This window comes from Antechinus flavipes, chromosome 2 (assembly GCF_016432865.1).
Source record: "Antechinus flavipes isolate AdamAnt ecotype Samford, QLD, Australia chromosome 2, AdamAnt_v2, whole genome shotgun sequence".
In the NCBI taxonomy this organism is placed as follows: Eukaryota; Metazoa; Chordata; class Mammalia; order Dasyuromorphia; family Dasyuridae; genus Antechinus; species Antechinus flavipes.
In genome coordinates, this window is record NC_067399.1 from 342,777,032 (window position 1) to 342,801,701 (window position 24,670).

The 24,670-nt window shown below is 37.2% G+C and overlaps 1 protein-coding gene across 1 annotated transcript in view; it reads right to left on the bottom strand.

Annotated features, from left to right (window-relative positions):
- Window positions 1-24,670, bottom strand: part of SLC10A1 (solute carrier family 10 member 1) — a 57,313-nt gene that overhangs the window by 3,320 nt on the left and 29,323 nt on the right. Inside the window, exons 3-4 of the mRNA XM_051977903.1 lie at window positions 15,350-15,528; window positions 7,237-7,433 (exon numbers count right to left, since the gene is read on the bottom strand). Of these exons, the coding sequence (XP_051833863.1) occupies window positions 7,237-7,433; window positions 15,350-15,528 (376 nt within the window). The remainder of the gene's footprint in view (window positions 1-7,236; window positions 7,434-15,349; window positions 15,529-24,670) is intronic.

Genomic DNA, 24,670 nt, shown 5'->3' on the forward strand with positions numbered 1-24,670 from the left:
TTCACACTCATTTCCCTGAGTTCTTTCGCTGGGTGTAGCTGGTTCAATTCATTATTGTTCTGTTGGAGTTGATTTGTTCCATCTCATTATTGAAGAGAGCCACGTCCATCAGAATTGATCATCATATAGTTAAACCTCAATTCTTAAAGAATTTTAGAATCACTTCAAATGTCTTCAAAAATGATTTGATCCTTAAAGTGTTTTGGCACTGAAATGTGACAGTATTAACATTAAACCAATAAAATAATTGCATGACATTACATTGAAGTGTTAGGTGCTTAGAGATAAAACCTCATTACAATGGGACAAACCCATTAATATTATAGTTGTAATGAATGGACTGGCCAGTGAGTTCAGTCCTTAATGTAGCATGCTCTGTTAATGAAATCTTCATGTGAATTTTAGAGCAGATGTCTCTGATCTGCTTATCACATAAATAAGAGAAAAATGTTTGATGAGTTTTGAGCAAAAGGCACTCAGTCATGGGGACCCCATTTCCTCCATAGTTGCATTCAAAAGGAATACATGAGAAAAAATAGAGGCCTTAATTTTTCCATCAGTATATTCCAATACGTGGCCATTGTACAAGCCTCTGTGCTTAGCCTTTTTGCCTTCTCACAAGTAAAAGAGTATGTTGTGCCTGTAGGGGAACTTTCAGGTAAAGATCTGAGTACAGACCAGGAGAGAAGTGACCATACTACCTTCAAAGCTCTGAAAACTTGTAGGCCCCAAGAATTGGCTAAAAAATTGCCCCCAAGAGCCTGAAGCTTGGACCAGTGCTTCCTCACCATCAGGTAAATAGAGCCCAATTTAAACAAAGTTCAAAGTCAAGAAATAACCTGAAAAAAACTGGCAAACAAAAACGACCATAAAAGAACGACTACAGTAGTGGGAAAGACACACAAGAAACAAAATCCGAAAGACAATGGGAAAATCACTAAAGGCAAAGTCTCAAAGAAAAATTCAAATTAGACAACAAATCCAAGAATTCCAAGAAGAATCAGAGATGAGTGGTAGAGACAAAAAAGCCCAATTTCCCAAAGAAATTAGCTTGGCAAAAGGACACAAAGACAAACTGAAAAACAGAATTGGTCTAATGATAGAGGCACAAAATTTCACTGAAAATTCTTTAGAAAGTAGAGCTGGCCAGGTGGAAAAAGTGTAACAAAAGCTCACTGAAAAAATAGTTCCTTAAAAATTAGAATTGGACAAGTGGAAGTTAATGAGTCCATGAGATATCAAAAACAAAAGAAAGCAAAAGTGAAAAAATAAAATGTAAACTATGTCATCAGAAAATGTGGAAAATGGGTTGAGAGAATTTATTGGATTGGGGCAGCTAAATAACACAGTAGATAGAGCACTGGCCCTGGAGTCAGGAGAGTCTGGGTTCAAATCTGATCTTGGACACTTACTAGGTGTATGATCCTGGGCAAATAGTTTAACCCTGACTGCCTCAACAAACCACAAACCTAACTGCCAGAAAATCATGATTGAAGAGTCTAGATATTATTTCAAGAAATTATAAAGTAAAACTACCCCAATACCTTAGATCCAGAAGGTAAAGTAGAAATGGAACGTCTCCTAAAATAGATTCCAAAGTGAAAATTCACTGAAATATTAGTCAAATTTCAGAGCTCCTAGCTGAAGGAGAAAATGCTGCAAAGCATCAGAAAAACCAATTCAAATATGGAGCCACAGTGAGGATCACAAAAGATTTTGTGGCTTCCATATTAGAGAGGCGGAGAGCTCAGAATATTGATATTCCAGAAGACAAAGGAGTTAAGATTACAATCAAGAATTACTTACCTAGAAAAAATGAATATAATCCTTCAGGGAAAAATGAATATTTAATGAAATAGAGGATATTCAAGCATTCCTAATGAAAGGACCAGAGCTGAATAGAAAATTTGACATTCAAACCACAAGAGGTAAACAGGAAAGAGAAATCATAAGGGACTCAATAAGGTTAAACTGCTTATACAGTTAAAAGGAGTCTACATGGAGGGCACAGGTATGAGTCAATTTTGTTAGGAAATCTACAAAAGAAAACGGGAGAGAAAGAAGGATGTACTATGAGAAGGGAGAAAAAGAATGGAAGAAAATCTCACATAAAAGAGGCACTCAAGGAAAAGTTTTTACAGTAGAAGAGAAAATGGGTAGATTGAGGGACATGGCAGGCAACATTTGAACCTCACTTTCATTGGAACTGATTCCAAAAGAGAAAAATATATTTGTGTATATATATACTATAGGCACATTCAGATGAATATAGAAATCCAAGAGGGAAGACAGAAAGATGGTAAGAAAAAGGGATTGTGTGATAAAAGGGAAAGAAGATTAAAGAAGGCAATGATGAGAAATAAACTTGAGGCAGGACAGGGTAAAAAAAAGATAATTAGAAGAAAATGTAATGGAGGCAAATACTCAATAATAACAATGGGAATAGGATGAACTCCTGTATAAAATGGAAGCAGATAGCTGAATGAATTAAAATCATATACTCAAAACAGATACAGTGAAAATGAGGAACTGGAGTAGAATCTATTATGCTGAACCTGAACTTAAAAAAAAAAAAAAAAAAAAAAAGGGTGACAACCAATATCTCAAAAGGAAAAGCAAAAATAACCGAATTGAAAGAGATGAGGAAAGCTACATAAAAGGTACCATACCCAATGAAGTAACAAAAAAATTTTACATCAAATTTCTCTGATGAAGGCTTCAATTCTCAAATGTATAGAAAACAATGAAATTTGTAAAAATAACAATCTTTCCTCAATTGATAGTCAAAGGAAATGAAGAGATAGTTTTCCACAAAAGAAATCAAAGATATCTATAATCATATGAAAAAGTCAAAAAGAAAATCATATGAAGAAAAATCAGGGCTTAAACTTTTTTCCACTCATGACCTCTTTTTGCTCAAGAAATTTTTACGTTACCCCAGATATATAAAACAGACATACAGTAATTCCTTAATACTGAACCACATTCAGTTATGAGATCCCATATGGTGTCTCAACTCATAGTTTAAGAAGCTGGGTTTTAAATACTAATTAGAGAAATGTGAATTATCATTACACACATTAGTATATGAGCATCCTCTCATATTCCTATATGTAATTTATAATTGGTGGCATCCAAAGGTCATAATAATAAAAAGAAGTTAGAAGTTGTGGTGATATTTATAAAATTATTTAAGGTTTACAAAGTCTTTTATAAATTATCTCATTTTAAAATAATACATATTTTATTAAAGCAATATAATTTTATAATTATCTCACTTAAAAGCAGCTCTTTTTGTAAGGAATTATAAATTGAGTGGATGCCCTTCAGTTGGGGAATGGCTGAAAAAAATTATGATATATAATGCAGTAGAATATTATTGTTCTATTAAAAATGATGAGCAGGCTGATTTCAGAAAAACCTAGAAAGATTTATATGAACTGAGGCTGAGTGAAGTGAGTAGAACCAGGAGAACATTGTACATAGGAACAGCAAGATTATGTGATGATCAATTGTGATGGACTTGGCTCTTCTTAGCAATTTGTTGATTCAAAACAATTCCAATACACTTGGGATGGAAAATGTGGTCCCCATCCAGAGAAAACTGAATGTGAATTGAAGTACAGTATTTTCACCTTTTTTTTTTGGTGGTTATTTTCTTTCTTGTGACTTTTTCCCTTTTGATTTGATTTTTCTTATGTAGCATGATGAATATGGAAATATGTTTTAAAAATTGCTGTCTTTGGGAAGAAGAAAGTGAGGAAGGGAGGGATAAAAATTTGGACACAAAATCTTACAAAAATAAAAATCTGTTCATCCTCAAAAAAAAATCTTTATCCTCAAAAAACTTAGGAGAGTGGTGGTATTTTACATGAAGATAAAGAAAATAAGGCACCAAGAAGTTGTGTTTATTTGAATTTAGATCTTTTTGACACCAAGCCCAACATTATCCACGATGCCAACTAGATAGATGCCCCATATGTCTATTATTCTTTGTGGAGATATTTTTCATATTATAGAGTCAGCATAATTTTGAAAGCAATGACATCCAAAACATCCCATCATGCTCATTTTTTTTTCATTCCACCGAACCTTCTTGCTTTGTGACTAAAAAATTTATATGGAGAATAATTACTGGCTATAGGTACTGGCTTTTCCTTATAATATGGATAATACATTGTCAAAAGCTTCAGCTTTAGGAAAGACTTGCCCCCCAACTTAGAAGCAAGCATACTATCCATAGTACTTTAGTTTTGAATGATTTGATGTTGTTACTGTCCCTTTAAACTCATGCAGGGGTCCTCAAACTATGGCCCCGCAGGGCAGATGTGGCAGCTGAGGACGATTATCCCCCTCACCCAGGATTATGAAGTTTCTTTATTTAAAGGCCCACAAAACAAAGTTTTTGTTTTTATTATAGTCTGGCCCTCTAACAGTCTGAAGGACAGTGAACTGGCCCCATATTTAAAAAGTTTGAAGACCTCCTGCAAGGATTCAATATAATTATTAAATATTTCTCAGTAAGAGCTATTAGTAGGAAATATAGCACATGGTAGACCCGACTATGGGCAAGACCAGTCTCCAGGGAGTAAAGGACAGCAAAAGACAGTTCCTGCCCTCAGGGAGTTCACACTCTAATGGGGGAAACTGAAAAAAGTAGGGAGAGGAAAGGTCAGAGGGGACCTATGTGAGGGCATGAGAAGATGTTTGCTGTAGGCTTCCTTTTTACTCAGAATCTGGGAGGAACTCTGATGTCCCCCCTTTACCATCTCCAATAAGAGGATGGAGGTACCCAAGAGGGCTTATTGAAAAGGTTTGAATTTCAGGTTTGCTTTGATCTTGTAGGAAGATGCATTTCTGGAGACATTAATGAAGTTCAGATGGGCAGCCAGGCAGGAAATCACATAGACCAAAGTTTAGAATGGGTAGAAATAAACTGGCTTTGGAAAAGGTTGAGATATGACCATCATTTGGAGAATGGCTGAATAAGTTATGATATATAAATGTTATGGAATATTATTGTTCAATAAGAAACAATCAGCAGGATGATTTCAGAGAGGCCTGGAGAGACTTGAATTGAATCTAAGTGAAGCATGTAGAACCAAGAGAACATTATATACAGCAACAAGAAGATTACATGATGATCAATTCTGATGGATGTGGCTCTTTTCAACAGCAAAGTGATTCAGGTCAGTTCCGATGGTCTTGTGATAGAGCTATCTGCACCCAGACAGTAGGACTGTGGGACTTAGTGCGGATCACAACATAATATTTTTCACTTTTTTGTGGTGGTTTGCTTGCATTTTGTTTTTCTCGTTTTTTCTTTTTTGATCTGATTTTTTTTTGTGCATGATAATTGTAGAAATGTGTATAGAAGAATTGCACATGTTTAACATACATTGGATTACTTAACATCTAGGGTAAGGAAGGGTGGGAGAAAAAAATTTTGAACAAAAGGCTTTCCAAGGGTGAATGTTGAAAATTATCTGCATATGTTCTGAAAATTAAAAGCTTTAAAAAAACAAAAGGGAAAAGATTGAGAAAAGTTTGATGCTGATCCAGTAGTCAACTGGGAAATGGTTATGCAGGGCTAGAGTCATACTGGGGCCAGTTTTAACAATGGCAATTTTAAGCAATGCCAAATTTTGGCATATTTGCAAAATACTTGCAAAATAATTTCCTTTTCTATGCCAAGAAGGGAAAAAAAAAGGCGGGGGGGGGGGGGGGGGGGCTGCTAGCAAAGTGTGAAAGACTGTATCAGCAATCTAATTTGTTGGTTAAAATGATGACAAAGCAGATGTGGCTGGGAATATGAAAGAACTGATTATCTTTATTCTTTTTCCCTTGCTCTGTCTTGGCTGAGGAGACATGCACTTGTTTTTGTACTCCTTCATTTACTTGGCTATAAACTGTAGTATTGTTATTTTTTGCGACTGTATCCACCTATCTCACCGAGACTCAAAGGAGAACCTTTTTTTTTTTTAAAGTATTTTTTATATTTATGTATTGTTATTCAGTTGTTTCAGTTGTGATCTGATCTCATTTGAGGTTTTCTTGGCAAAGATACTGGAATGGTTGGGCATTTTCTTCTCCATCTCATTTCACAGATGAAGAACTGAAGTAAACAGGGTTAAATAATTTGCCAAAGTGTCTAGCCCTGACAGACTGTTCAAGTGGTGCACAGTGGGGAAAGAGGAAGGATGAGGAAGAGAAAGAGGAACCATTCTTGAGAGAGAAAGCAGTTATAAGATGGCAATTTCTCCTTACTACTTATTGCCCTCTAGTCAGATAATTCTATGTACTTTTATCCACAGATGGAATAATGAATCATATTAGAGATTTTTGTGTCATAGACCTCTTTAGCAGTCTGATCAGACTTGTTAAGATAATGATTTTGAAGGCATAAGATAAAATGCATAGAAAATAAATTATATTAAAATAAAATAAAATAATATTAAAATATCAGTATATATATTTTTAAAAAACAAATTCACAAATCCCAGATTAAGAACCTCTGGATTATATGATCTCGAGTTTTCAGATCTTAAAATCCTTATGACAATAAAGTGCTTTGAACTCATTTAAGTAGAGATGATCTATGTTTAGAAGTCACTATTCCAGCATTAATAACAAGAACTTGCTAAAAAAAAAAAAAAAAAGAAAAATGTTTTGCATTTTAATCTAAAAAGTTACTGTTTTATCCACTCAGGCCCATAACTACTGAAAGTTTTCCTTAGTTCTCTTTTTAGCTTTGATCCTAGGATCAAAAAGTTAGAACTGGAAGGACCTTAAAGGCTATAAAGTTCAGTCTCTTCATTTTATAGATAAGAAAACTGAGGACCATAGAAGTTAAATTCAAGGCAGAATTTTGATTGTTCTGTAAAACTTAGTTAATTTTACCTTAGATAGTTTGAAGAGTCTTTCATACTATTCCTTACAGTATTACAATTTTTTCTATATCCATAGTTTTGGGGGTTTTGTTATAATTACTTTTTTTTTCCAGGTCCTACTTTCTATGTATCATAGTACATTTCCCTTAGCAGAATATATTACTTCAATTCCCATATTCCAACCCTAATGCCAATAGAATACTGAGAAAGAAATAAGTGGCTCACTTTATAAAAGTCCATAGCTTGAAAGAACAATGCCTCATGTAAAAGAGAACTATTTATTATTTTTTCTGTGACAGGTTAGACTCTAGTCACAAAAGTTAGGAAATAGTATTTCAATACTTACCCTTGGGAGTCCTCATTTTATTGTAGCATTTAAAGATGGCAATAAGGAGAAGCCCTTCCCCAAGCTGGAAAATCATGTAGAGGAGAGGAAAAAAGAAGAGGGGTCCAATCACTTCTGGAGGAAAGGTCACATTGAGGATGGTAGAACACAGCTGAACATTCTGGCATCCAGTTTCCATACTCACGGTGCGTCTGCATCTGTGTAGACATATCAGTCCACAGGCCATCAGACAAGCCACTTTAAGAGGATTAATTACCACTATGATCTTTTCCTTCCTTTCTTCATGAGACCAAAATGCATTGAATACTAATAGACAAACTGATGGATGAAAATAAACATCTTGTTTGCATCTGAGTAGTCATTTATGGTTTATTTTTACTTGTGCTTGGCTTTATGTTTAATGTTAATGACTTGAATAAAAACCTAGATGACTGTTTATTCAATCTGCAATGACACCAAAGCCAGAAGAGATGGATTCATCACATTGGACAACAGACAAACCCAAAAACATCTTGAAAGGCTAGGACAATAGACTATGACTAATAACGATATAAACTGAGATCTTTTGAGGGGAAGAGTTGAAGAGGCCTGGATGTGAACTGTGTTGCCTTTAATCTGAGGGGGAAAGGTGATTCTGGGTCTCAAATTCTCCCCTAGGAGGAGCACACCCTCACGTCCATAAAGGAAACTCCCAAAATAAGTAATTTTATACAATTTTGAATTGAAAATCAGTGTCCCAGATTCTTCTGGTGATAGGCCCCTGGCTTGGGGCCAAAGATCAAAGCAGCCCCAATATATCTAGCCCCTATTTGTCCAGACATTTTGCAAAACTATCCTGCCAGGATTCTTTGCCCACTAAGAAAGCTGAGCGAAAATAAATCAAAATCAATCCCTTTTTTTTGCCACACATAGACTTTGAGTCTGCAAATTCTACTGCAAGGGATTTGTGGCACCAACCAGAGGGGATCTTATATCCCAATTCTCGTACCTTATCATTTGGTGGCCTGGTATAGGGATCGCCGAGAGCCTGGCTGAGGTAAGCCCCTTTTTGCTGGTAGTCTATTCTATACCCAAATTCCTGGGAAAATTAGGGTTGTTTGCAACTCCATGCTCAGCAGAGTTCTCTGTCTAGGGATGTGCAGACTGGAATTCTGCACTCTGACAAAAAGTCCCCTTAATCACGGAGTGTTTTTGTCATCTATATCTCTCTCTAGGGATGCCTCAGAGAACAAGGAGCTATAGAGTTGGGAAATCTGGGGCTTGTGGCAAAATGGGGCAGTCCATTTCTATTCCTAAAGATTCTCCTTTAGACTGTCTCTTTAAAAACAGAGACAAATTTGGTTTGAAAGATCTCAAGATAAAAAAACTTACTTTTGCAATGTTGCCTGGCCTCAATATATCTTAGAGAACCAGGAAAAATGGCCTATTTGTGGATCAATTAACTACAGCACTATCCAGCAGCTTGATTTGTTTTGCCTTTGGCAAGATTAAGTGGACTGAAGTTCCCTAAATCATTATGGCCTTATGTCAAGATCCTGAATTAAGACAGCACTGCAGAATGCTGCTGGTAAGATTTACTGCAAGGGAATTGAAGGTAGGTTATCTCCTCCTATTGTACTATAGATTAGAAAAAGAGAATCTGGGATCTAGCCCAAAAGTTTGAGGATGTCATGGCTGCCTCCTCCTCTTCTGGTAGAAACCCCCAGGGTCTGTTGCTGTACCTGTCTCAGACCCGGGGTGAAACTACCAGGAGGGGAATAGTGATAGAGAGAAAAGGGACCACATCTTAACCTGCCTCACTGAAGGCATGAAGAGGGGAATTAAGAAGCAGATTAATTATGACAAATTTAGGGAGATCACCCAAACTGAGGAAAATCCTGCTCTCTTTCAGAGCCACCTTGTAGAAGCTCTAAGAAAATACATTAATTTGAACTTCTCCACTTCTCCAGAGGGGACCACTGTCCTCAGCATGCATTTTATTAGCCAATCTGCCCCAATTATATGGAGGAAGCTGTAGAAGTTAGCCTTGGGTCCCCAAACTTCCCAGGCTTAGCTGTTAGAAACAGCTTTTGGAGTCTTTAACAATAAAGACTGAGCTGCAGCAGAGGAGAAAGACCACAGAGCCAGAGCAAGAAATAAAGAGCAGGCCCATATCTTGGCTGCCACTATTTCTGGAAAACATAGGGGTTCATGTTTTGTGTATAATGAGAAAGGCCACTGGGCATGCAACTGCTCTTGGAAAAAAAAAAAAAAAAAAAAAAACCTTGGCCCTTGCCCTGAATGCAACAAGGAAGGGCACTGGAAGAGGGACTGCCCAGAAGGTTAGAGTGACTGCCTCAACCCTCACTCTCTGGTCTCTTCAGGACCACTAGTGACAGGCCAGGGTTTGGGCAGGCCCCCCCTTATTCCATCACAATCCCTGAACCCAGGATTACTTTGGATATAGCAGGTAAGGCCGTTGAATTTTGTTTTGATACGGGGGCCTCTCTTTAGGTTCTGCTCTGACATTTTGGTCCCACTTGACCCTCCCCTCATAGGATAATGGGAATTGAAGGGAAACTTAAAACTGTTTTAAGACTTCTTCTGCTTTGTCAGTTTGGTGACTGGTTGTTTAAACACTCCTTTCTTATTATTCCCTCCTGTCCTGCTCTCTTATTGGGACGTGATTTAATGGTGAATATTGGGGAATCAATTTTCTCAGATCTCCACGTGACCTTTTCATGCTTCTTTTAAAACCCTTCCATAGAATGGTTGGGTAAATTGTGGTATATGAATGTTATGGAATATTATTGCTCTGTAAGGAATGACCAGCAGGATGAATACAGAGAGGCTTGGAGAGACCTACATGGACTGATGCTAAGTGAGATGAGCAGAACCAGGAGATCATTATACACTTCGACAACGATATTGTATGAGGATGTATTCTGATGGAAGTGGATTTCTCTGACAAAGAGACTTAACTGAGTTTCATTGGAGAAATGATGGACAGAAACAGCTACACCCAAAGAAAGAACACTGGGAAATGAATGTGAACTATTTGCATTTTTGATTTTCTTCCCGAGTTATTTTTACCTTCTGAATCCAATTCTCCCTGTGCAGCGGGAGAACTGTTCGGTTCTGCAAATATGTATTGTATCTAGGATATACTGCAACATATTTAACATATATAGGACTGCTTGCCATCTTGGGGGGGGGAAGGAGGGAGGGAGGGGAAAAAACGAAACATAAGTGATTGCAAGGGATAATGTCGTGTAAAAATTATCCTGGCATGGATTCTGTCAATACAAAGTTATTATTAAATAAAATAAAATTAAAAAAAAAAAACCCTTCCATATTCCCCCTGAAATTTGGGAGAAAATAGATTCTTCTGTCTGGGATCAGGGGATTCCTGGGAGGGCCAAGCGCATCACCCCAGCCTTAGTTAAGCTGTGGGACCCTGGTATATATCTCCATAAATGTCAATACCTATTTCTTTATCTTTTTCTTTCTTTCTTTCTTTCTTTTTCTTTTCTTTTTTCTTTTTTTTTTTTTTTTTTTTTTTTTTTTTGCTGAGGCAATTGGGGTTAAGTGACTTGATCAGGGTCACACAGGTAGGAAGTGTTAAGTGCCTGAGGTCAAATTTGAATTCAGGTCCTCCTGACTTCAGGTCTGGTGCTCTAAATACTGAGCCACTTAGCTGCTCCAAGAAATTTCTTAAGTATAAGCTTCTAGTTCCCTTGGAGTCTCCAATTCTTTCTGTTAGAAAATCCAGTGGGGAGTTTCACATGGTTATAGGACCTTGGGGCAATTAATGAAGTCATCATTCCATTTCACCCCATTGTACCTAATCCTTATACTATCCTTACTCAGATCCAGGGAACACAAAATGGTTCTCCACCCTAGATCTTAAAGATGCCTTCTTTTGTATACTTTTGCATAAAGACTCACAATTTCGCTTTGCTTTTGAATGGGTAAAGCCAGGGGAACATCCCCACCAATTAACTTGGACAGTTCTGTCTCAAGGCTTCTGAGATAGCCCACACATATTTGGACAGGGAATTGGAGCTGCTTGACAGCAGTCTTATCCAGTACATGAATATTTTAATCTACAATCCCACTGAGAAGAGTCCCTAAATGCAGCCAGGAAAACCCTAAATTTTCTAGTCTCAAGGAGCTACAGGGTCTCCTTACCCAAAGCCCACATTGCCTGCCAGTCTATCAAATATTTAAGCCACAATCTTACCCCCTACTTCCTGCTCTCTAACCTAGGAGAGGAAACAAGACAATTTTAGGCCTCCAGACCCTGCCTCAAAGAAACAGCTATGCGCTTTCCTGGCCATAACTGGTTTCTGCAGAATTCGGATTCTTTTTTATTGCCAAGCCTCTTTACCTTTCTATTCAAGGCTCTGATAATCTTCCCCTTGAAGAAGGACCTGATCAGGTCAAGGTTTTTAAAAACCTGAAGACCAAACTGACCTTCTCCTCTGCCCTGGCCCTCTGTAACTTAGAAAAGCCTTTCACTCTATATGTGAATGAAAAACGAAGTCAAGCTTTGGGGGTCTTAACTCAGGCCCTGGGACCTGACTTCAGAGCAGTTGCCTACTTCTCAAAGAAACTGGATTCAGTTTCCCTAGGATGGCCCTCCTGCTTTAGAGGAGTGACTGCCATGGTCTTTTTCACTGATGGGATAGCCAGTAGAGGTTTTAACCCACCACTGAGTTCAGAGCATTTTAGAAGCCAAAGGGCATCAGTGGCTTGCTAGTGGGAGGCTTACTAGATATCGGGCTCACCTGCTAGACACCTTGGACCTGACTCTCTGGGTGTGTCACACTCTTAACCCTGCCACCACTCCCTGACATCACTCAATCAGGAAACACTATTCATAATTGTGAGTAAGCTTTAAATTCTGTCTACTCCAGCTCAACTGACTTAAGAGACATTTCCCCTTGATAACTCAGATGGTGAATGGTTTACAGATGGGTCAAGCTTTTTTGAAAATGGGGAAAGAATGGCAAAATGTTCTGTAGTGACTCTCAACGACACCCTAGAAGCTAAAGCCACTGCCTCCTGGGACTTCTTATATTCCTTCCATAGTTCACAGGAAAAAATCCTTGCAGAAGAAAGGGGTTATTACCTTTCTCCTCTGGCTGATTTCAAACACCCTCAAACCAACTTTTAATCCCAGAGGCAAGTCATTGGAAATTTATCTTTGGTCTTCATCAGGCCATGCACCTGGGAAGAAATGCTCTTCATCCCTTATGAAGCGCATTTTCACTGGTCACAAGCTGGGAGAAACAGACAGATCTGCCAAGCCTGCCCAGTTTGTGCCCAAGTAAATCCTGAAGGAGATGTGAAACCTCCCCCTCTTTTGAAGCTGTTCAGAGAAGGGGGACATACCCAGGGGAAGACTGGCAAATGTACTTTACGCATATACCCCCCTTTGGAGTTTTCAAATTGCTTCTGGTTTTCATTGACATCTTTACTAACTGGATAGAAACCTTTCCCTGCAGGAATGAGAAAGCTCAGGAAGTATCAAAGTGCTTGCTAAAAGAGATCATACCTCACTTTGCACCTAACTTCTTATGATGCGGGCAAGATTCCTTTCTAGATTCCCACCCTCTCCTAGTTAATAATGTAAATTGCTCTTTAACTCACAAATCCTGGTCCCTTTGAATTCCAATAGAAGATCTGACCTGTTCCCAGCCCCATCTGGATATGAGCCAACTTTGGGGCTACACCTGAAAGCCCCTTGAGCTAAGTCTCCTGTTATAAAAAGGCCATGCTGGGAACCCCTCTTTGCAGAGATTCCAAACATGGCTACCATGTGAGGACCCTCTGTCCACTGGACCCTCTGTCCAGTGCCCTCCTTATCTCTACCTTCGCCTATACTTTAACTTTGCTTACCCAATAATAAACCTCTTTTATCAATCTAGCTCTCCAGGCCAATAAATGCTTTTATTGGGAACTCGCGCCACTATTAGATCCCCTTGCGCCGAATCTGTACCCCAAACCTGCCACTAGACCTTAACCCTAATTTCATGTAGGTACCCCAAAGCTAGACCTCAACACTTACAGAGCAACAATGGCCCAGCCTTCACTTCTCAGGTAACCCAAAATGTAGCCAAAGCCCTCAAAATCACCTACCATCTCCACTCTGCCTGGTATACTCAGGCTTCTGAGAAGGTGGAAAAAATGAATCACACCCTCAAATGAGTCCTTACTAAACTGTGCTTAGAGACTAGAGAGGATTGGGTGAAGAATCTCCCCCTACGGCTTCTTAAAGTCCTCATTGCACCTCTGGAGAATATTAAGCTGAGCCCCTTTGAACTTCCCCTGTAAATCCAGGGGACATGGCATACTTGAAATCTTGGAAGCATCAAGGTTCTGACCCTCGAGATATAAAGAGGAAAGGACCATTAAGGTCATTCTGACTACTCCAATATCAGTCAAATGGGAAGGATTCCCCAGCTGAACTCATATTTCTAGGATTAAAAATGCTGCTTCTGTTACTTCTCCTTCAGATATCTCAGAATATTCCTGTGAGCCCATAGAGGACCTGAAGTTTCTCTTCCACAAGAACCCTGAAAAAACTCTGGAGAAAGAAGAGTGAAATTGTCTTTCTCTCACTCTAATCTTCTTTACTTCTTCACCATGAGAATTTTACTCCTAACTTCCTAGTCAGACTAGGGAACTTTGCAGGTAATAGGGGCGTTCAGGATTATTGGGTGGGCCATCAACCCTTCCCAAGGCGGCCCACAGATGCAACCTAATACATTTTTTGCAAAGGTCCCATTCCCAAATGTTGCCATCTCCACTTTGGATGCCACCCCATTTGTACTAGCTACAGGAACTACTCTGACCTGACTATCCCCGTTTTTCTTGCTGGGAAAGATTTCATATTTACACATTACCACACCCATGCCACAGAGACAGTAGTTGTCACCGTGGCCCATAATGGCCATATTTACATCCCTAATGTGGAGATGTTGATTTGTGCCACCAATACTGTTGGTACAAGTGAGTGTGACTCCTCTCAAAACTGCTGCAATTTTACCTTGGCAGCCTATACAAGCTGCACAGGTGGGCTAGATGTACCTATGATTATGGGCCACCCCAAAAAATAACTGTAGGGTATCCATTCCAAGATTATCCTGGCAAACTTACTCATAATGCTTCTACAGCATCTTCCTTGACGTTTCTTCATAACCTCCTGAAAACTAACATTCCAATTGATAGAACGTCATGTAACTACAGTCATCCTTGGGGGACAAGTAACCAGGAAACTGCTACAAAACTTGACCTCAGGTACCATCTGTGAGCCTAAGGGATATGCTTTTCTATGTAAAGTAAGTTCTCCATTTCACTTCAATGTTTCTAGGGGACTTGTTAAGAAGAATGCCTCTGACTGGAACCCTCTCCAGCCTGAAATTCTTTCTACAGATTAAAGAATGGCACGCGAGATGAGGGTCAATTGATCCTTATATGTTCAGGCTGGAGATAAGAATATTTAAGGGGCATATATTTGAAGAGATGTCATGGGAAAGAAATTAGCTGTTATGTTTGGGCAGAGATGGTAGAACTGGAGATATGGTGGACTTATGCTTATTTGAATTCTTCAAGCAAAAGTTCAGTGACCCCTTACTGGGTATGTTATAGGTCAGGTCATGCTGGACATCATGGCCTGCGGGGTGATTTCTAACTCTGAGATTCTGTGACACCTTTTAGTTTTATTTCCCATTATTCCCTTTAAATACTTTAGCCAAACTAAATTATCCTTTCCTAAACTTTCCTACTTCATTTTCTTTGCTTACTCTTTTTTTCTTTGCTTGTTTGTTTGTTTTGAGACAATTGGGGGTTAAGTAACTTGCCCAGAGTTACATAGCTACAAACGTTAAGTGTTTGAGGCTGGCTTTGAACTCAAGTCTTCCTAAATTCAGGGTTGGTGCTCTATCCACTACACCATCTAACTGCCTCTCTTTGTTTACTTTTTATATTCCTACCCAAGAGCAACGCCAAGAATCCACTGCCCACAAATCTGGGGAAATGCAGGGATCTTCTAGTTCCTCCTTAAACAAACTAGAAATAGAAAAAAATAGGACTATAATGGAAGATAGAAGTCAAAAATCACACCTACCGTTCATTGAGACGTAAGATAGCTGAGAGGATATAACCCAGGGTGAAGCCAATGAAAGGCATCAGAGCAGAGGTGGCCACAAGGTGAAATGTCATGACATACATGATGCTTTTGCCAACATTGATGGCAGAAAGCACAGCAATGGCCACTGATGAAATGAGCATTATGATCATTCCTCCCTGAAAATGAGAATCGTGAGAAAAAAATAAGTTTAAAACAAGAGGAAAAAAAAAACTTTTTTTTAATTTAAAAAATTTTTAAATGCTTATTTTTAATTTTTAAAGCTTTTTTATTTTCCAAACACATGCATAGTCTTCAACCTTTACCCTACAGAAAATCCTTTTGTAAAGGAGACCTATTCTTTAGTAATCCCAATTCCTGAATGAAATTGAAGGCCCTGTTTTAATTACTTCTCCATCTTCCATTTTCATTCCCAGGAATAACAATAACTATTTTGAGTACCTTGCTTTATATGCATTCTCTCATTTGATAATCATCATAATTCTGTGATAACAATATTATCATCTCTATTTTATAAACAAAAAAAATTATGGAGACTGAGAGAAGTTTGCCCAGGATCACACAGCTAATAAGTATTAGAAGTGAAATGTGCATCCAGTTATTCCTGACTCCATATCAGCACTCTTTCCAATTACTTCTCATTAAAAGGAAGCTTCTTCTTCTTTTTTTTTTTTTAAATTAAAGCTTTTTACTTACAAAGCATATGCATGGGTAATTTTTCCAACATTGACCCTTGCAAAATCTCTTGTTCCAAATTTTCCCCTCATTCCCTCCACCCCCTTCCCTAGCTGGCAAGTAGTCCAATACATGTTAAATATGTTGAAATGCATGTTAGATCCAATATATGTATACATATGTATACATATACAAGAAAAATCAGATCAAAAAGGAAGAAAAACAAACACTGAGAAAGAAAACATAATGCAAGCAAATAACAACAGAAAGAGTATGACTGCTATGTTGTGTTCCACAGTCAGTTCCCACAGTCCTCTCTCTGGATTTGGATGGCTCTCTTTGACAATGAGCAAGTGGAACTTGTTTGAATCATCTCATTGTTGAAGAGAGCCATGTCCATCAGAACTGACTGTCATATAGTCCTGTTGTTGCCATGTATAATGATCTCCTGGTTTTGTTCATTTCACTCAGCATCAGTTCATGTAGGTCTCACCAAGCCTCTCTGAAATCATTCTATTATTCTTACAGAACAATAGTATTCCATAGCATTCATATACCATAATTTATATAGCTATTCTCCAGTTGATAAAAGAAAGCTTCTTAAAGGTAAAGAATATTTCTTAGTAACCCCTTCAACAAAACCCAGCATATTTGAGTGCCCTTCATCCATGAAGAAGCTGTGATTTTGTCATTGTGGAGTTCCTTTATCAATGTGAATTGTACCCACATACAGTATAATAGAGCAGCTAAATGACACAGTAGATAGATAGACACTGGGCTTGGAATCATGAAGACTCATCTTTATGAATTCAAATTCAGCTTCAGGAGTGTGTGTGTGTGTGTGTGTGTGTGTGTGTGTGTGACAGAGAGAGACTCAGAGACAGAGACAGACACAGAGAGACAGAGTCACTTAACCCTTTCCTTCAATTCCTCATCTGTAAAATGACTCAGAGAAAGAAATGGCAAACCACTTGTTAATGGCAAGCCACTCCAATATCTTGACAAGAAAATCCCAGTGACTAGAACAACTTGACAACAAAAGGTAAGTATGTATTGATTCAAGAAATGCAAATTAAGACAACTCTTGAGTTTTCTCTATATACCTCTCAAACTGACTAAGATGACAAGAAAAGATAATGATAAATATTGGAGGGGATATAGGAAAACTGGGACATTCATACATTGTTAATGGAGTTGTGAACTGATCCAACCATTCTGGAGAGCAATTTAGAACTATGTTCAAAGCACTAACAAACTGTGCATATTCATTAAGCAATATTTCTACTGGGCCTGTATCCCAAAGAGATGATAAAACATGCAAAAAGATTCACATGTGCAAAAATGTTTGTAGCAGTCTTTTTGTAGTGGCAAGGAATTGGAAACTGACTGTTTTAAAAGAAACAACCAACAAGATAATTTAAGAAAGGCCTGGAGAGACTTACTTGAACTAAGGGAAGTGAATAGAACCAAAGGAACACTGCACACAGCAACCACAAAATTAAACAATGATCAGTTCTAATGGACATTGGCTCTTTTCAACAATAAGATGATTCAGGCCAATTGTGATAGAGAGAGCCATCTGTATCCGGAAAGGACTATGGGGATTAAATGTGGATCACAACATAGTTATTTTCACATTTTTTGTTATTGTTTGCTTGTTTTTAAATTTTTTTTCCTTTTTGATCTGATTTTTCTTGTGCAGCATGATAAATGTGGAAATATGTTTAGAAGAATTGCACATGTTTAACTTATATTGATTATTTGGTGTCTAGGGGAGATGGGGTAGGAGGAAGGGAGGAAGAAAAATGTGGAATACAAAGTTTTGCAAGGGTGAATGTTGAAAACTATCATTGCATGTATTTTGAAAATAAAATAGCTATTATTAAAAAAAAATTTTTAATAATAAAATAAGTTTAAAAAGAAAAAAAATTAGTTAAGTCTGAAGGACTTTTCTAGGGTCACACAACTAAGTATGTGAGATAGGTTCTGAACTTAGATCTTTCTGTTTTCAAGTCTAGAACTTTATTCACTATACACTATGCTACAATATCTCTGTTGTCTTCTTTATGGTGATGCTTCAGACATTTCAATAATATACATATAACCAACATATAAAGTATAATTATGCATGAGAATAGTTTTTTAAACAAACATACTAGAATCAAGGCGGGAAGTTATTTATTTGACTATATTATGTACATAACAGAATTTTAAATAAACCAATTAACACATTTACTTTTAATTTATCATTTTCAAAATTTATATAATTTTATACTATTTTGATGTCCACTTTTTCTCCTTCCCTCCCTTCCTTCCTCCCCAGGACAGCAATCAATCTAACATAGGTTATACATTTATGTTATGGACCAGAATTCCGAACTTGATACAAAGGATTCTTATAAGGTGCTAACTCAGTGGAATTGATAAAGACAATGGTTGTTTAGCATGATGCTTAAAAGTTCTCTAGTTCAGTACATGTACTTAGTACTTACTACAATTCTACAAGATTCACACCTATGAGAAGAGAGGATATAAGCTTAGACAAATTCAGCCAGAGGCAGAGGCATTCATTCCATTGTCCACTTTTGTTGTGGCTAAAGGCTGAAGCACAAACCTTTGGATTCAGAGAGAGTCAGAAGGCAAAAGACTGGAGGCAGGAGCTCAAGCTCTGGGAACCAAGGAGAGAGATAGGCCTCTAAGAAAGCTTAACTGGGCCCCAGGAAAGGAGACAAGACTTTGAAGGAAACAATAAAGGATTTTGGACTTTAACACCTGGATGCACTTATAGTGATTACTGAACTGAAATGAAGGCAGCTCCCAAGAACCCAGAATCCCCAAGAAAATTAACAGAGAACATTACACATATACAATCATATTAAACATATTTCCACATTAGTCAAAGAAGAATCAGAACAAAAGGGAAAAGCCACAAAAAAAAAAAAAAGTAAAAAAGATTATACTTCAATCTGCATTCAGACTCTAGTTATTTCTCTGGATGTGGATAGCATTTTCCATCATGAATCTTTTGGAATTGTCTTAGATTATTGTATTGCTGAGAAGAGCAATGTATCAAAGTTTATCATCCACATAATGTTGCTGTTACTGTGTACAGTGTTCTCCTGTTCTGCTTATTTCACTCAGCATCAATTCATATCAGTCTTCCCAAGGTTTTCTGAAATTTACCTGCTTATCATTTCTTTTTGTGTTTTATTTATTTATTTATATTGTTTTTTAATGGTGTTTTATTTTTCCAAATTCATGCAAAGATAGTTTTCAACATTCACTTTCACAAAACCTTGCATTTCACATTTTTCTCCTTCTCCTTGCCCCTTCCATTTCCCCAAGATGTAAGCAATCTGATATAGATTATAGGTGTACAATTCTTTTAAACATATTTCCACATTCAATATGCTGAGCAAAAAAGAATCAGATCAAAAGGGGGAAAAAAACACAAGAAAAGAATGAAAAAAAAAAAACAAGCAAACAAGAAGAAAGTGAAAATACTATTCTTTGATCTACATTGTTTTCATCTTTTCTCTCTGGATGCAGATGGCACTTTTCATCCCAAGTCTATTGGAATCATCTTGAATTATCTACTTGTTGAAAAACTGCTCATTTCTTACAGAACAATCATATTTCATTACATTCATATACCACAACTTATTCAGGCATTCCCTGGTATATATCCCCATATCCCCTCAATTTCCAATTCTTTACCACCACAATGAGAGCTAATATAAACATTTTTGTACATATGGGTCCTTTTTCCTTTTTAATGTTCTCTTTGAGAGACAGACCTAGTAAAAATATTGTTGGATCAAAGAATATGCATAGTTTTATAGCTCTTTGGGCATAGTTCCACAAACTGCTCTTTAGAATGATTGGATCAGTTTACAATTCTGTTAAGGACCATGCCTAAGTGTGATGGGGCAGGTCGATTCTCTGAAATCCCCCAGAGTTGTAAATCATAATACACTTGAAGGAACTGCAAATCAATGCAAATCAGCCTTTATTTGAAGCAAATGTTGATTATGGATTGGGAATGAAATAAATAGGAAGAGGGAAGAGGAGAGAGGTCAGAGAATGCAATTGCCTCTTAGTCTCCTTGTATCATTATGATCTTTTCATATAAAGGGATCTATTCTGCTAGTTAGAATTAGATCCTCAGCAGCCACTAGCAAGGGGCTCCCATAACACCCACCAGCTATTAGCAGGTGGCTCCTGTAATACAACTTCACCAATTTATTAGTGTACCAATTTTCTTTTCTTTTCTTTTTCTTTCTATCTTTCTTTCTGTCTGTTTTTTCTCTCTCTCTTTCTTTCTTTCTCTCTTTCTTTCACTGAGGCAGTTGGAGTTAAGGGTCACAAAGCTAGAAAGTGTTAAGTGTCTAAGGTCACATTTGAACTCAGGTCCTCCTGACTTCAGGGCTGGTGTTCTATCCACTACATCAACTAGCTGCCCCATAGCGTACCAATTTTTCCACATACTCTCCAACATTTATCATTTTCCTTTTCTATCATATTAAACAATCTGATAGGTGTAAGTTTAACATGCACTTATTAAATAAACTCTGGGAATATATATATATATAAACTCATATCCATTTCTCATTGCTTGTTTTTTAACTTTGTGCTTATGAATGTCCTGATTTTGCATCATTTTATAAAAGGCTTTCTGTATATCATTGTGTTCCTTGTATTTGTCATGAGGCATGAAAAAAGCAGAATGGTATTTGATTCATTTTCATACTAGATTTTATTCAAGCATTTCTCAATCATTGAGTGTATAGGTTTTCCACTTGTTTTCCACTACTAAAAGTAAAGCATGTGTGAATGCTTTGGGTTTTTTTTCAAAATAGCATCTTTTCCCCATATAATAACAACTTTTAGTCCCATTAACAGAATCATGAAGTGAAAGGTTATGATTGGTTTTGTAACTCCTGTATACTATCATATTGCTCTGATTTATTTTTGCCTCAGGGCAAATTCCACTAACAATATGCCTATTCCCTCATTGACCCTGTCAACATTAAATCTGATCATTCTTAGTTTGGTTTTGAGTTTGGTGGTTCTTTTGTTTTTTTTTGGGGGGGGTTGTCATTTTGATGGCTAAATGTGATATCTTGATTTCTCTGAATGTTAGAGAATTTAAATAATTTTTCAAGAGATTATTAGCTTGTATTTTCTCCTTTAAAAAAAGGTTCATTTGTTCTTTTGGGTGAGTATCATGCTCTACTTGATATGTGAAAATGATCTTTTTGTGTATTTATGAATTTAAAAAAAGAACATTTTAAAAAAGAAAATCAAAAAAATCAAATTTAGTCCCAGTGTGAATTCAGATGTTTTCTGCCTACCATGATTCCCAAACCCCTGAGTTGCATAAGATGCATAGAATGGATAATCTGTATATTTATAAATTCTCCTATATGTTGCCAGATCATGGCCACCTCAGGTCCCCTTGATAAATTAAAGACATTGCACTGTCACTATTTCTAAATTAAAATTGTATTTTCTAAAAGAACCCAGACAGACTCAACTTTCCTAAACGGACAGAATTAACTGTCTTGTTGCCTACCTAGGCAAATAGTTGCATTTGAGGGAGAAGGGAGAATATTAAAAATTCTAACCACTCAAAGCAGTAGTTAAACAATTCTTGACCTTTTGATATCCACCCACGAATCTCTTGGCATCCTTTCCCAGTTATGTTTACATGAAGAACACCCAAGAATAATGAAGTCAGGGCCTGTCTGTATACTTAGTAAAGGCAAACAGGGTCATTCACCTATGATGAGTTATCCACAAAAGTCCAAGGGTCAAATGGAATCAGTTTTTGCAAATCATGCAGTCCCTATTCATTGATTGATACCCTTCCAAATCATCTTTACAGACCATTGTGATGGAAAGAATATTTCATGACAGTTAAGTGCCTACTATGTGCCGGGAACTGTACTAAATGTTGATGTTATGAATATAAAAGTCTCTGCTTTCAAGGAACTCATAGTGTAACAAGACAGACAACATACTAATACACAATATAGAGGATAAGTTGGAAATAATCAAAATATGGGAAGCACTAGAATTAAAATGTATAAGGAAAGAATTCCTATAAAAGATAGAATTTTAGCTGAGACTTGAAGCAAGAAATGAGAAATGATGATGAAGAAAACTACATTTGGTGCGGATGATAGCTATGAAAGGAAACATACATTAATATGACTAATTGTTTTCTAAATTATTCTTCCTTATTATAAGGGAAAATTCTACTGGTGAAAAGGAGTACTTGGAAATGACAGTTATTTGGGTTTTATTTATTTATTTATTTTTAATTTTTTTTTTTTAGAATAACTTTTTATTGACAGAACCCATGCCAGGATAATTTTTTAAAAATTATCCCTTGCACTCACTTCTGTTCCAATTTTTCCCCTCTCTCCCTCCACCCCCTCCCCTAGATGGCAAGCAGCCCTATATATGTTAAATATGAATGACAGTTATTTGTAAAAAAAAGAGCATTCAATTGTAGTAAGGACAGTCCTCTTGAATGTAGCATGGAGGAGTCATTGTGTGGCTTGAGGGGAGAAAGAACTGACATCTCTTGTCTCTTCTCATCCCACCTTTCTCCAAGAAAAACGTTAACTCCTGCCAGGAGTGGAAATAAGGAATTGGAGCCAAAGACTGGTCTCTTGCTCTCCTCAGAGAGAGCGTGTAGTAGGCTAGAATTATATCTATCTGCTTCCTTAAATAGTGTTAGTCTAGGAGATATGATCAGGTTTAATTATAGGTTTATTACTGGATAGAAGGACCTCAACCTTTATATCCAAAGCTTGATCTTTGCTTCCAAATGTTACTTCCACAATGAAAGCACATAGCCCTTAGACAAAAAAAAAAAAAAAAAAACCTTTATCCAAATGTATCCAAACCAGAGATTTACATAGGAGAATCTATATCAGATAATATAGAGTGAAGGAGGTCTCACATTGGGAGTGAGGTAACTTAGTTCAAACATTAGGGAAAGAACCCTACATCTCACTAAAGGACAAATTTACTGAAGTCTTAAGTGTAGAAAAATAGGAATATGAAGGATACTGCTAGTTCTTCTCATGTCTTCCCAGAGTCTTTTTCTTCAGCAACTTCAAGTGGGATGGGAATCTTCCAGCTTTCCTTCTGAAGTTGGAAGTCAGGATACCTAAAATGACTTGAAGATTAGAGTTCCAAAGAAAATTGAAGAAATTCTGTCTCTGTCTCTCGTCTTCTTTCTTCTTTCTCTTTTCCTCTCTCCCTATCTATTTCTTCTCTCTTCCTCTCTCTTTTTCTGCCTCATTTTCTCTGTCTCTTCCTCTTTTGCTTTCTCTCCTCTCTTTTTCTCTCTTCTTCTGTTTCTCTCTCCATTTCCCTACTCTCTTCTCTCTCTTTCCAATTCCACCCCACTCCTCATGCAAGTCAAGATAGTCATCTCTGTCAATGAAGAGATAGCCCCATACCAGTAGCGTTTGGGACTGAGGTTCTACAACAAAACATTTAAAAAAGAAAAGTAACTTTAACTAGAGCAAGGCAGGCAGCATAGAGGAAGAACAGAATGGAGAGTGAACTGGAAGTGAGGTTTGTTGCCTTCTTCATAAGTTTTCTTTCTGTCTGTTTATTGTCTGGAAGCTATCTGAGCCTTGCATCAGTTTCTGACTTATGTGATGGAGGCCTGGCCTTAGCATGAGAAGATTTGCCCTGCATATTAGATTATATAGATTATGTACAATATACCTTGCTTGGTTTCTACCCAGAACATGGAGGCTTGGTGAACTTCCCTTTGTTTCCTTTCTTTATTTCCCTATCTTGTTATGCCTGAAGTGGGAGAGGGTTGGAAGGTGCTGTGTGATGATGTAGCAATTAGTTTTCTGATTGGCTTAAGAGTTAGAAGGACTAGTGAAGGAGACATAACTGAATGCATGCAAAATTATTCATATGCCATCCCCCTCAAATATTTTGTATTTTTTCTTCCCTGGCAGCCTTCATGTGAGGAGGATTGCTTCCAGCTAACACATTGGGGAATTACTTCCCAACTCAGCTTCCATGTATCTATGAACACATGGCATCTCTGTTTCTTTTGTCTGTTGTGTTTAGTCTTTCCTGCTTGTAGATGATTGAACATTCAGAGATTGGACTGAACTTTATGAGCTTCAAAAGATAAAGTCACCAAAGATCCTGCAATTAGAGTTAATAATATAATCTATTAGTTTCCTGTGATTGTGAGATTCTGCTGAAGATTCAGACTTGAAAAGAAATGGATCAGCTAGTCTCCACTGGCTATGGCAAATCCAGAAGTGAACTTGGTGGAGTCTCATAAGGGGAGATAAGAACTCAGGCTACTTTTAAGCATTTAAATTACAAACACAAAGACAAAATAATATTGCTCTCAAGGTACTTATGTTCCTTATGTTATGTTGAATTTACCCATTTTTTATTGTGTTTTGAAACACAACATATATACATATCCAAGGAGAAAGCACTGATAACTGAGATCAGAAAAGATTTTGCAGAGGAACTGATGCTTGAACTTAGAATTTTATGTGACAGAGATGAATGCTTTCCATCAGACAGAATAGCTCATACAAAACCACATAGAAAAGATAAAAG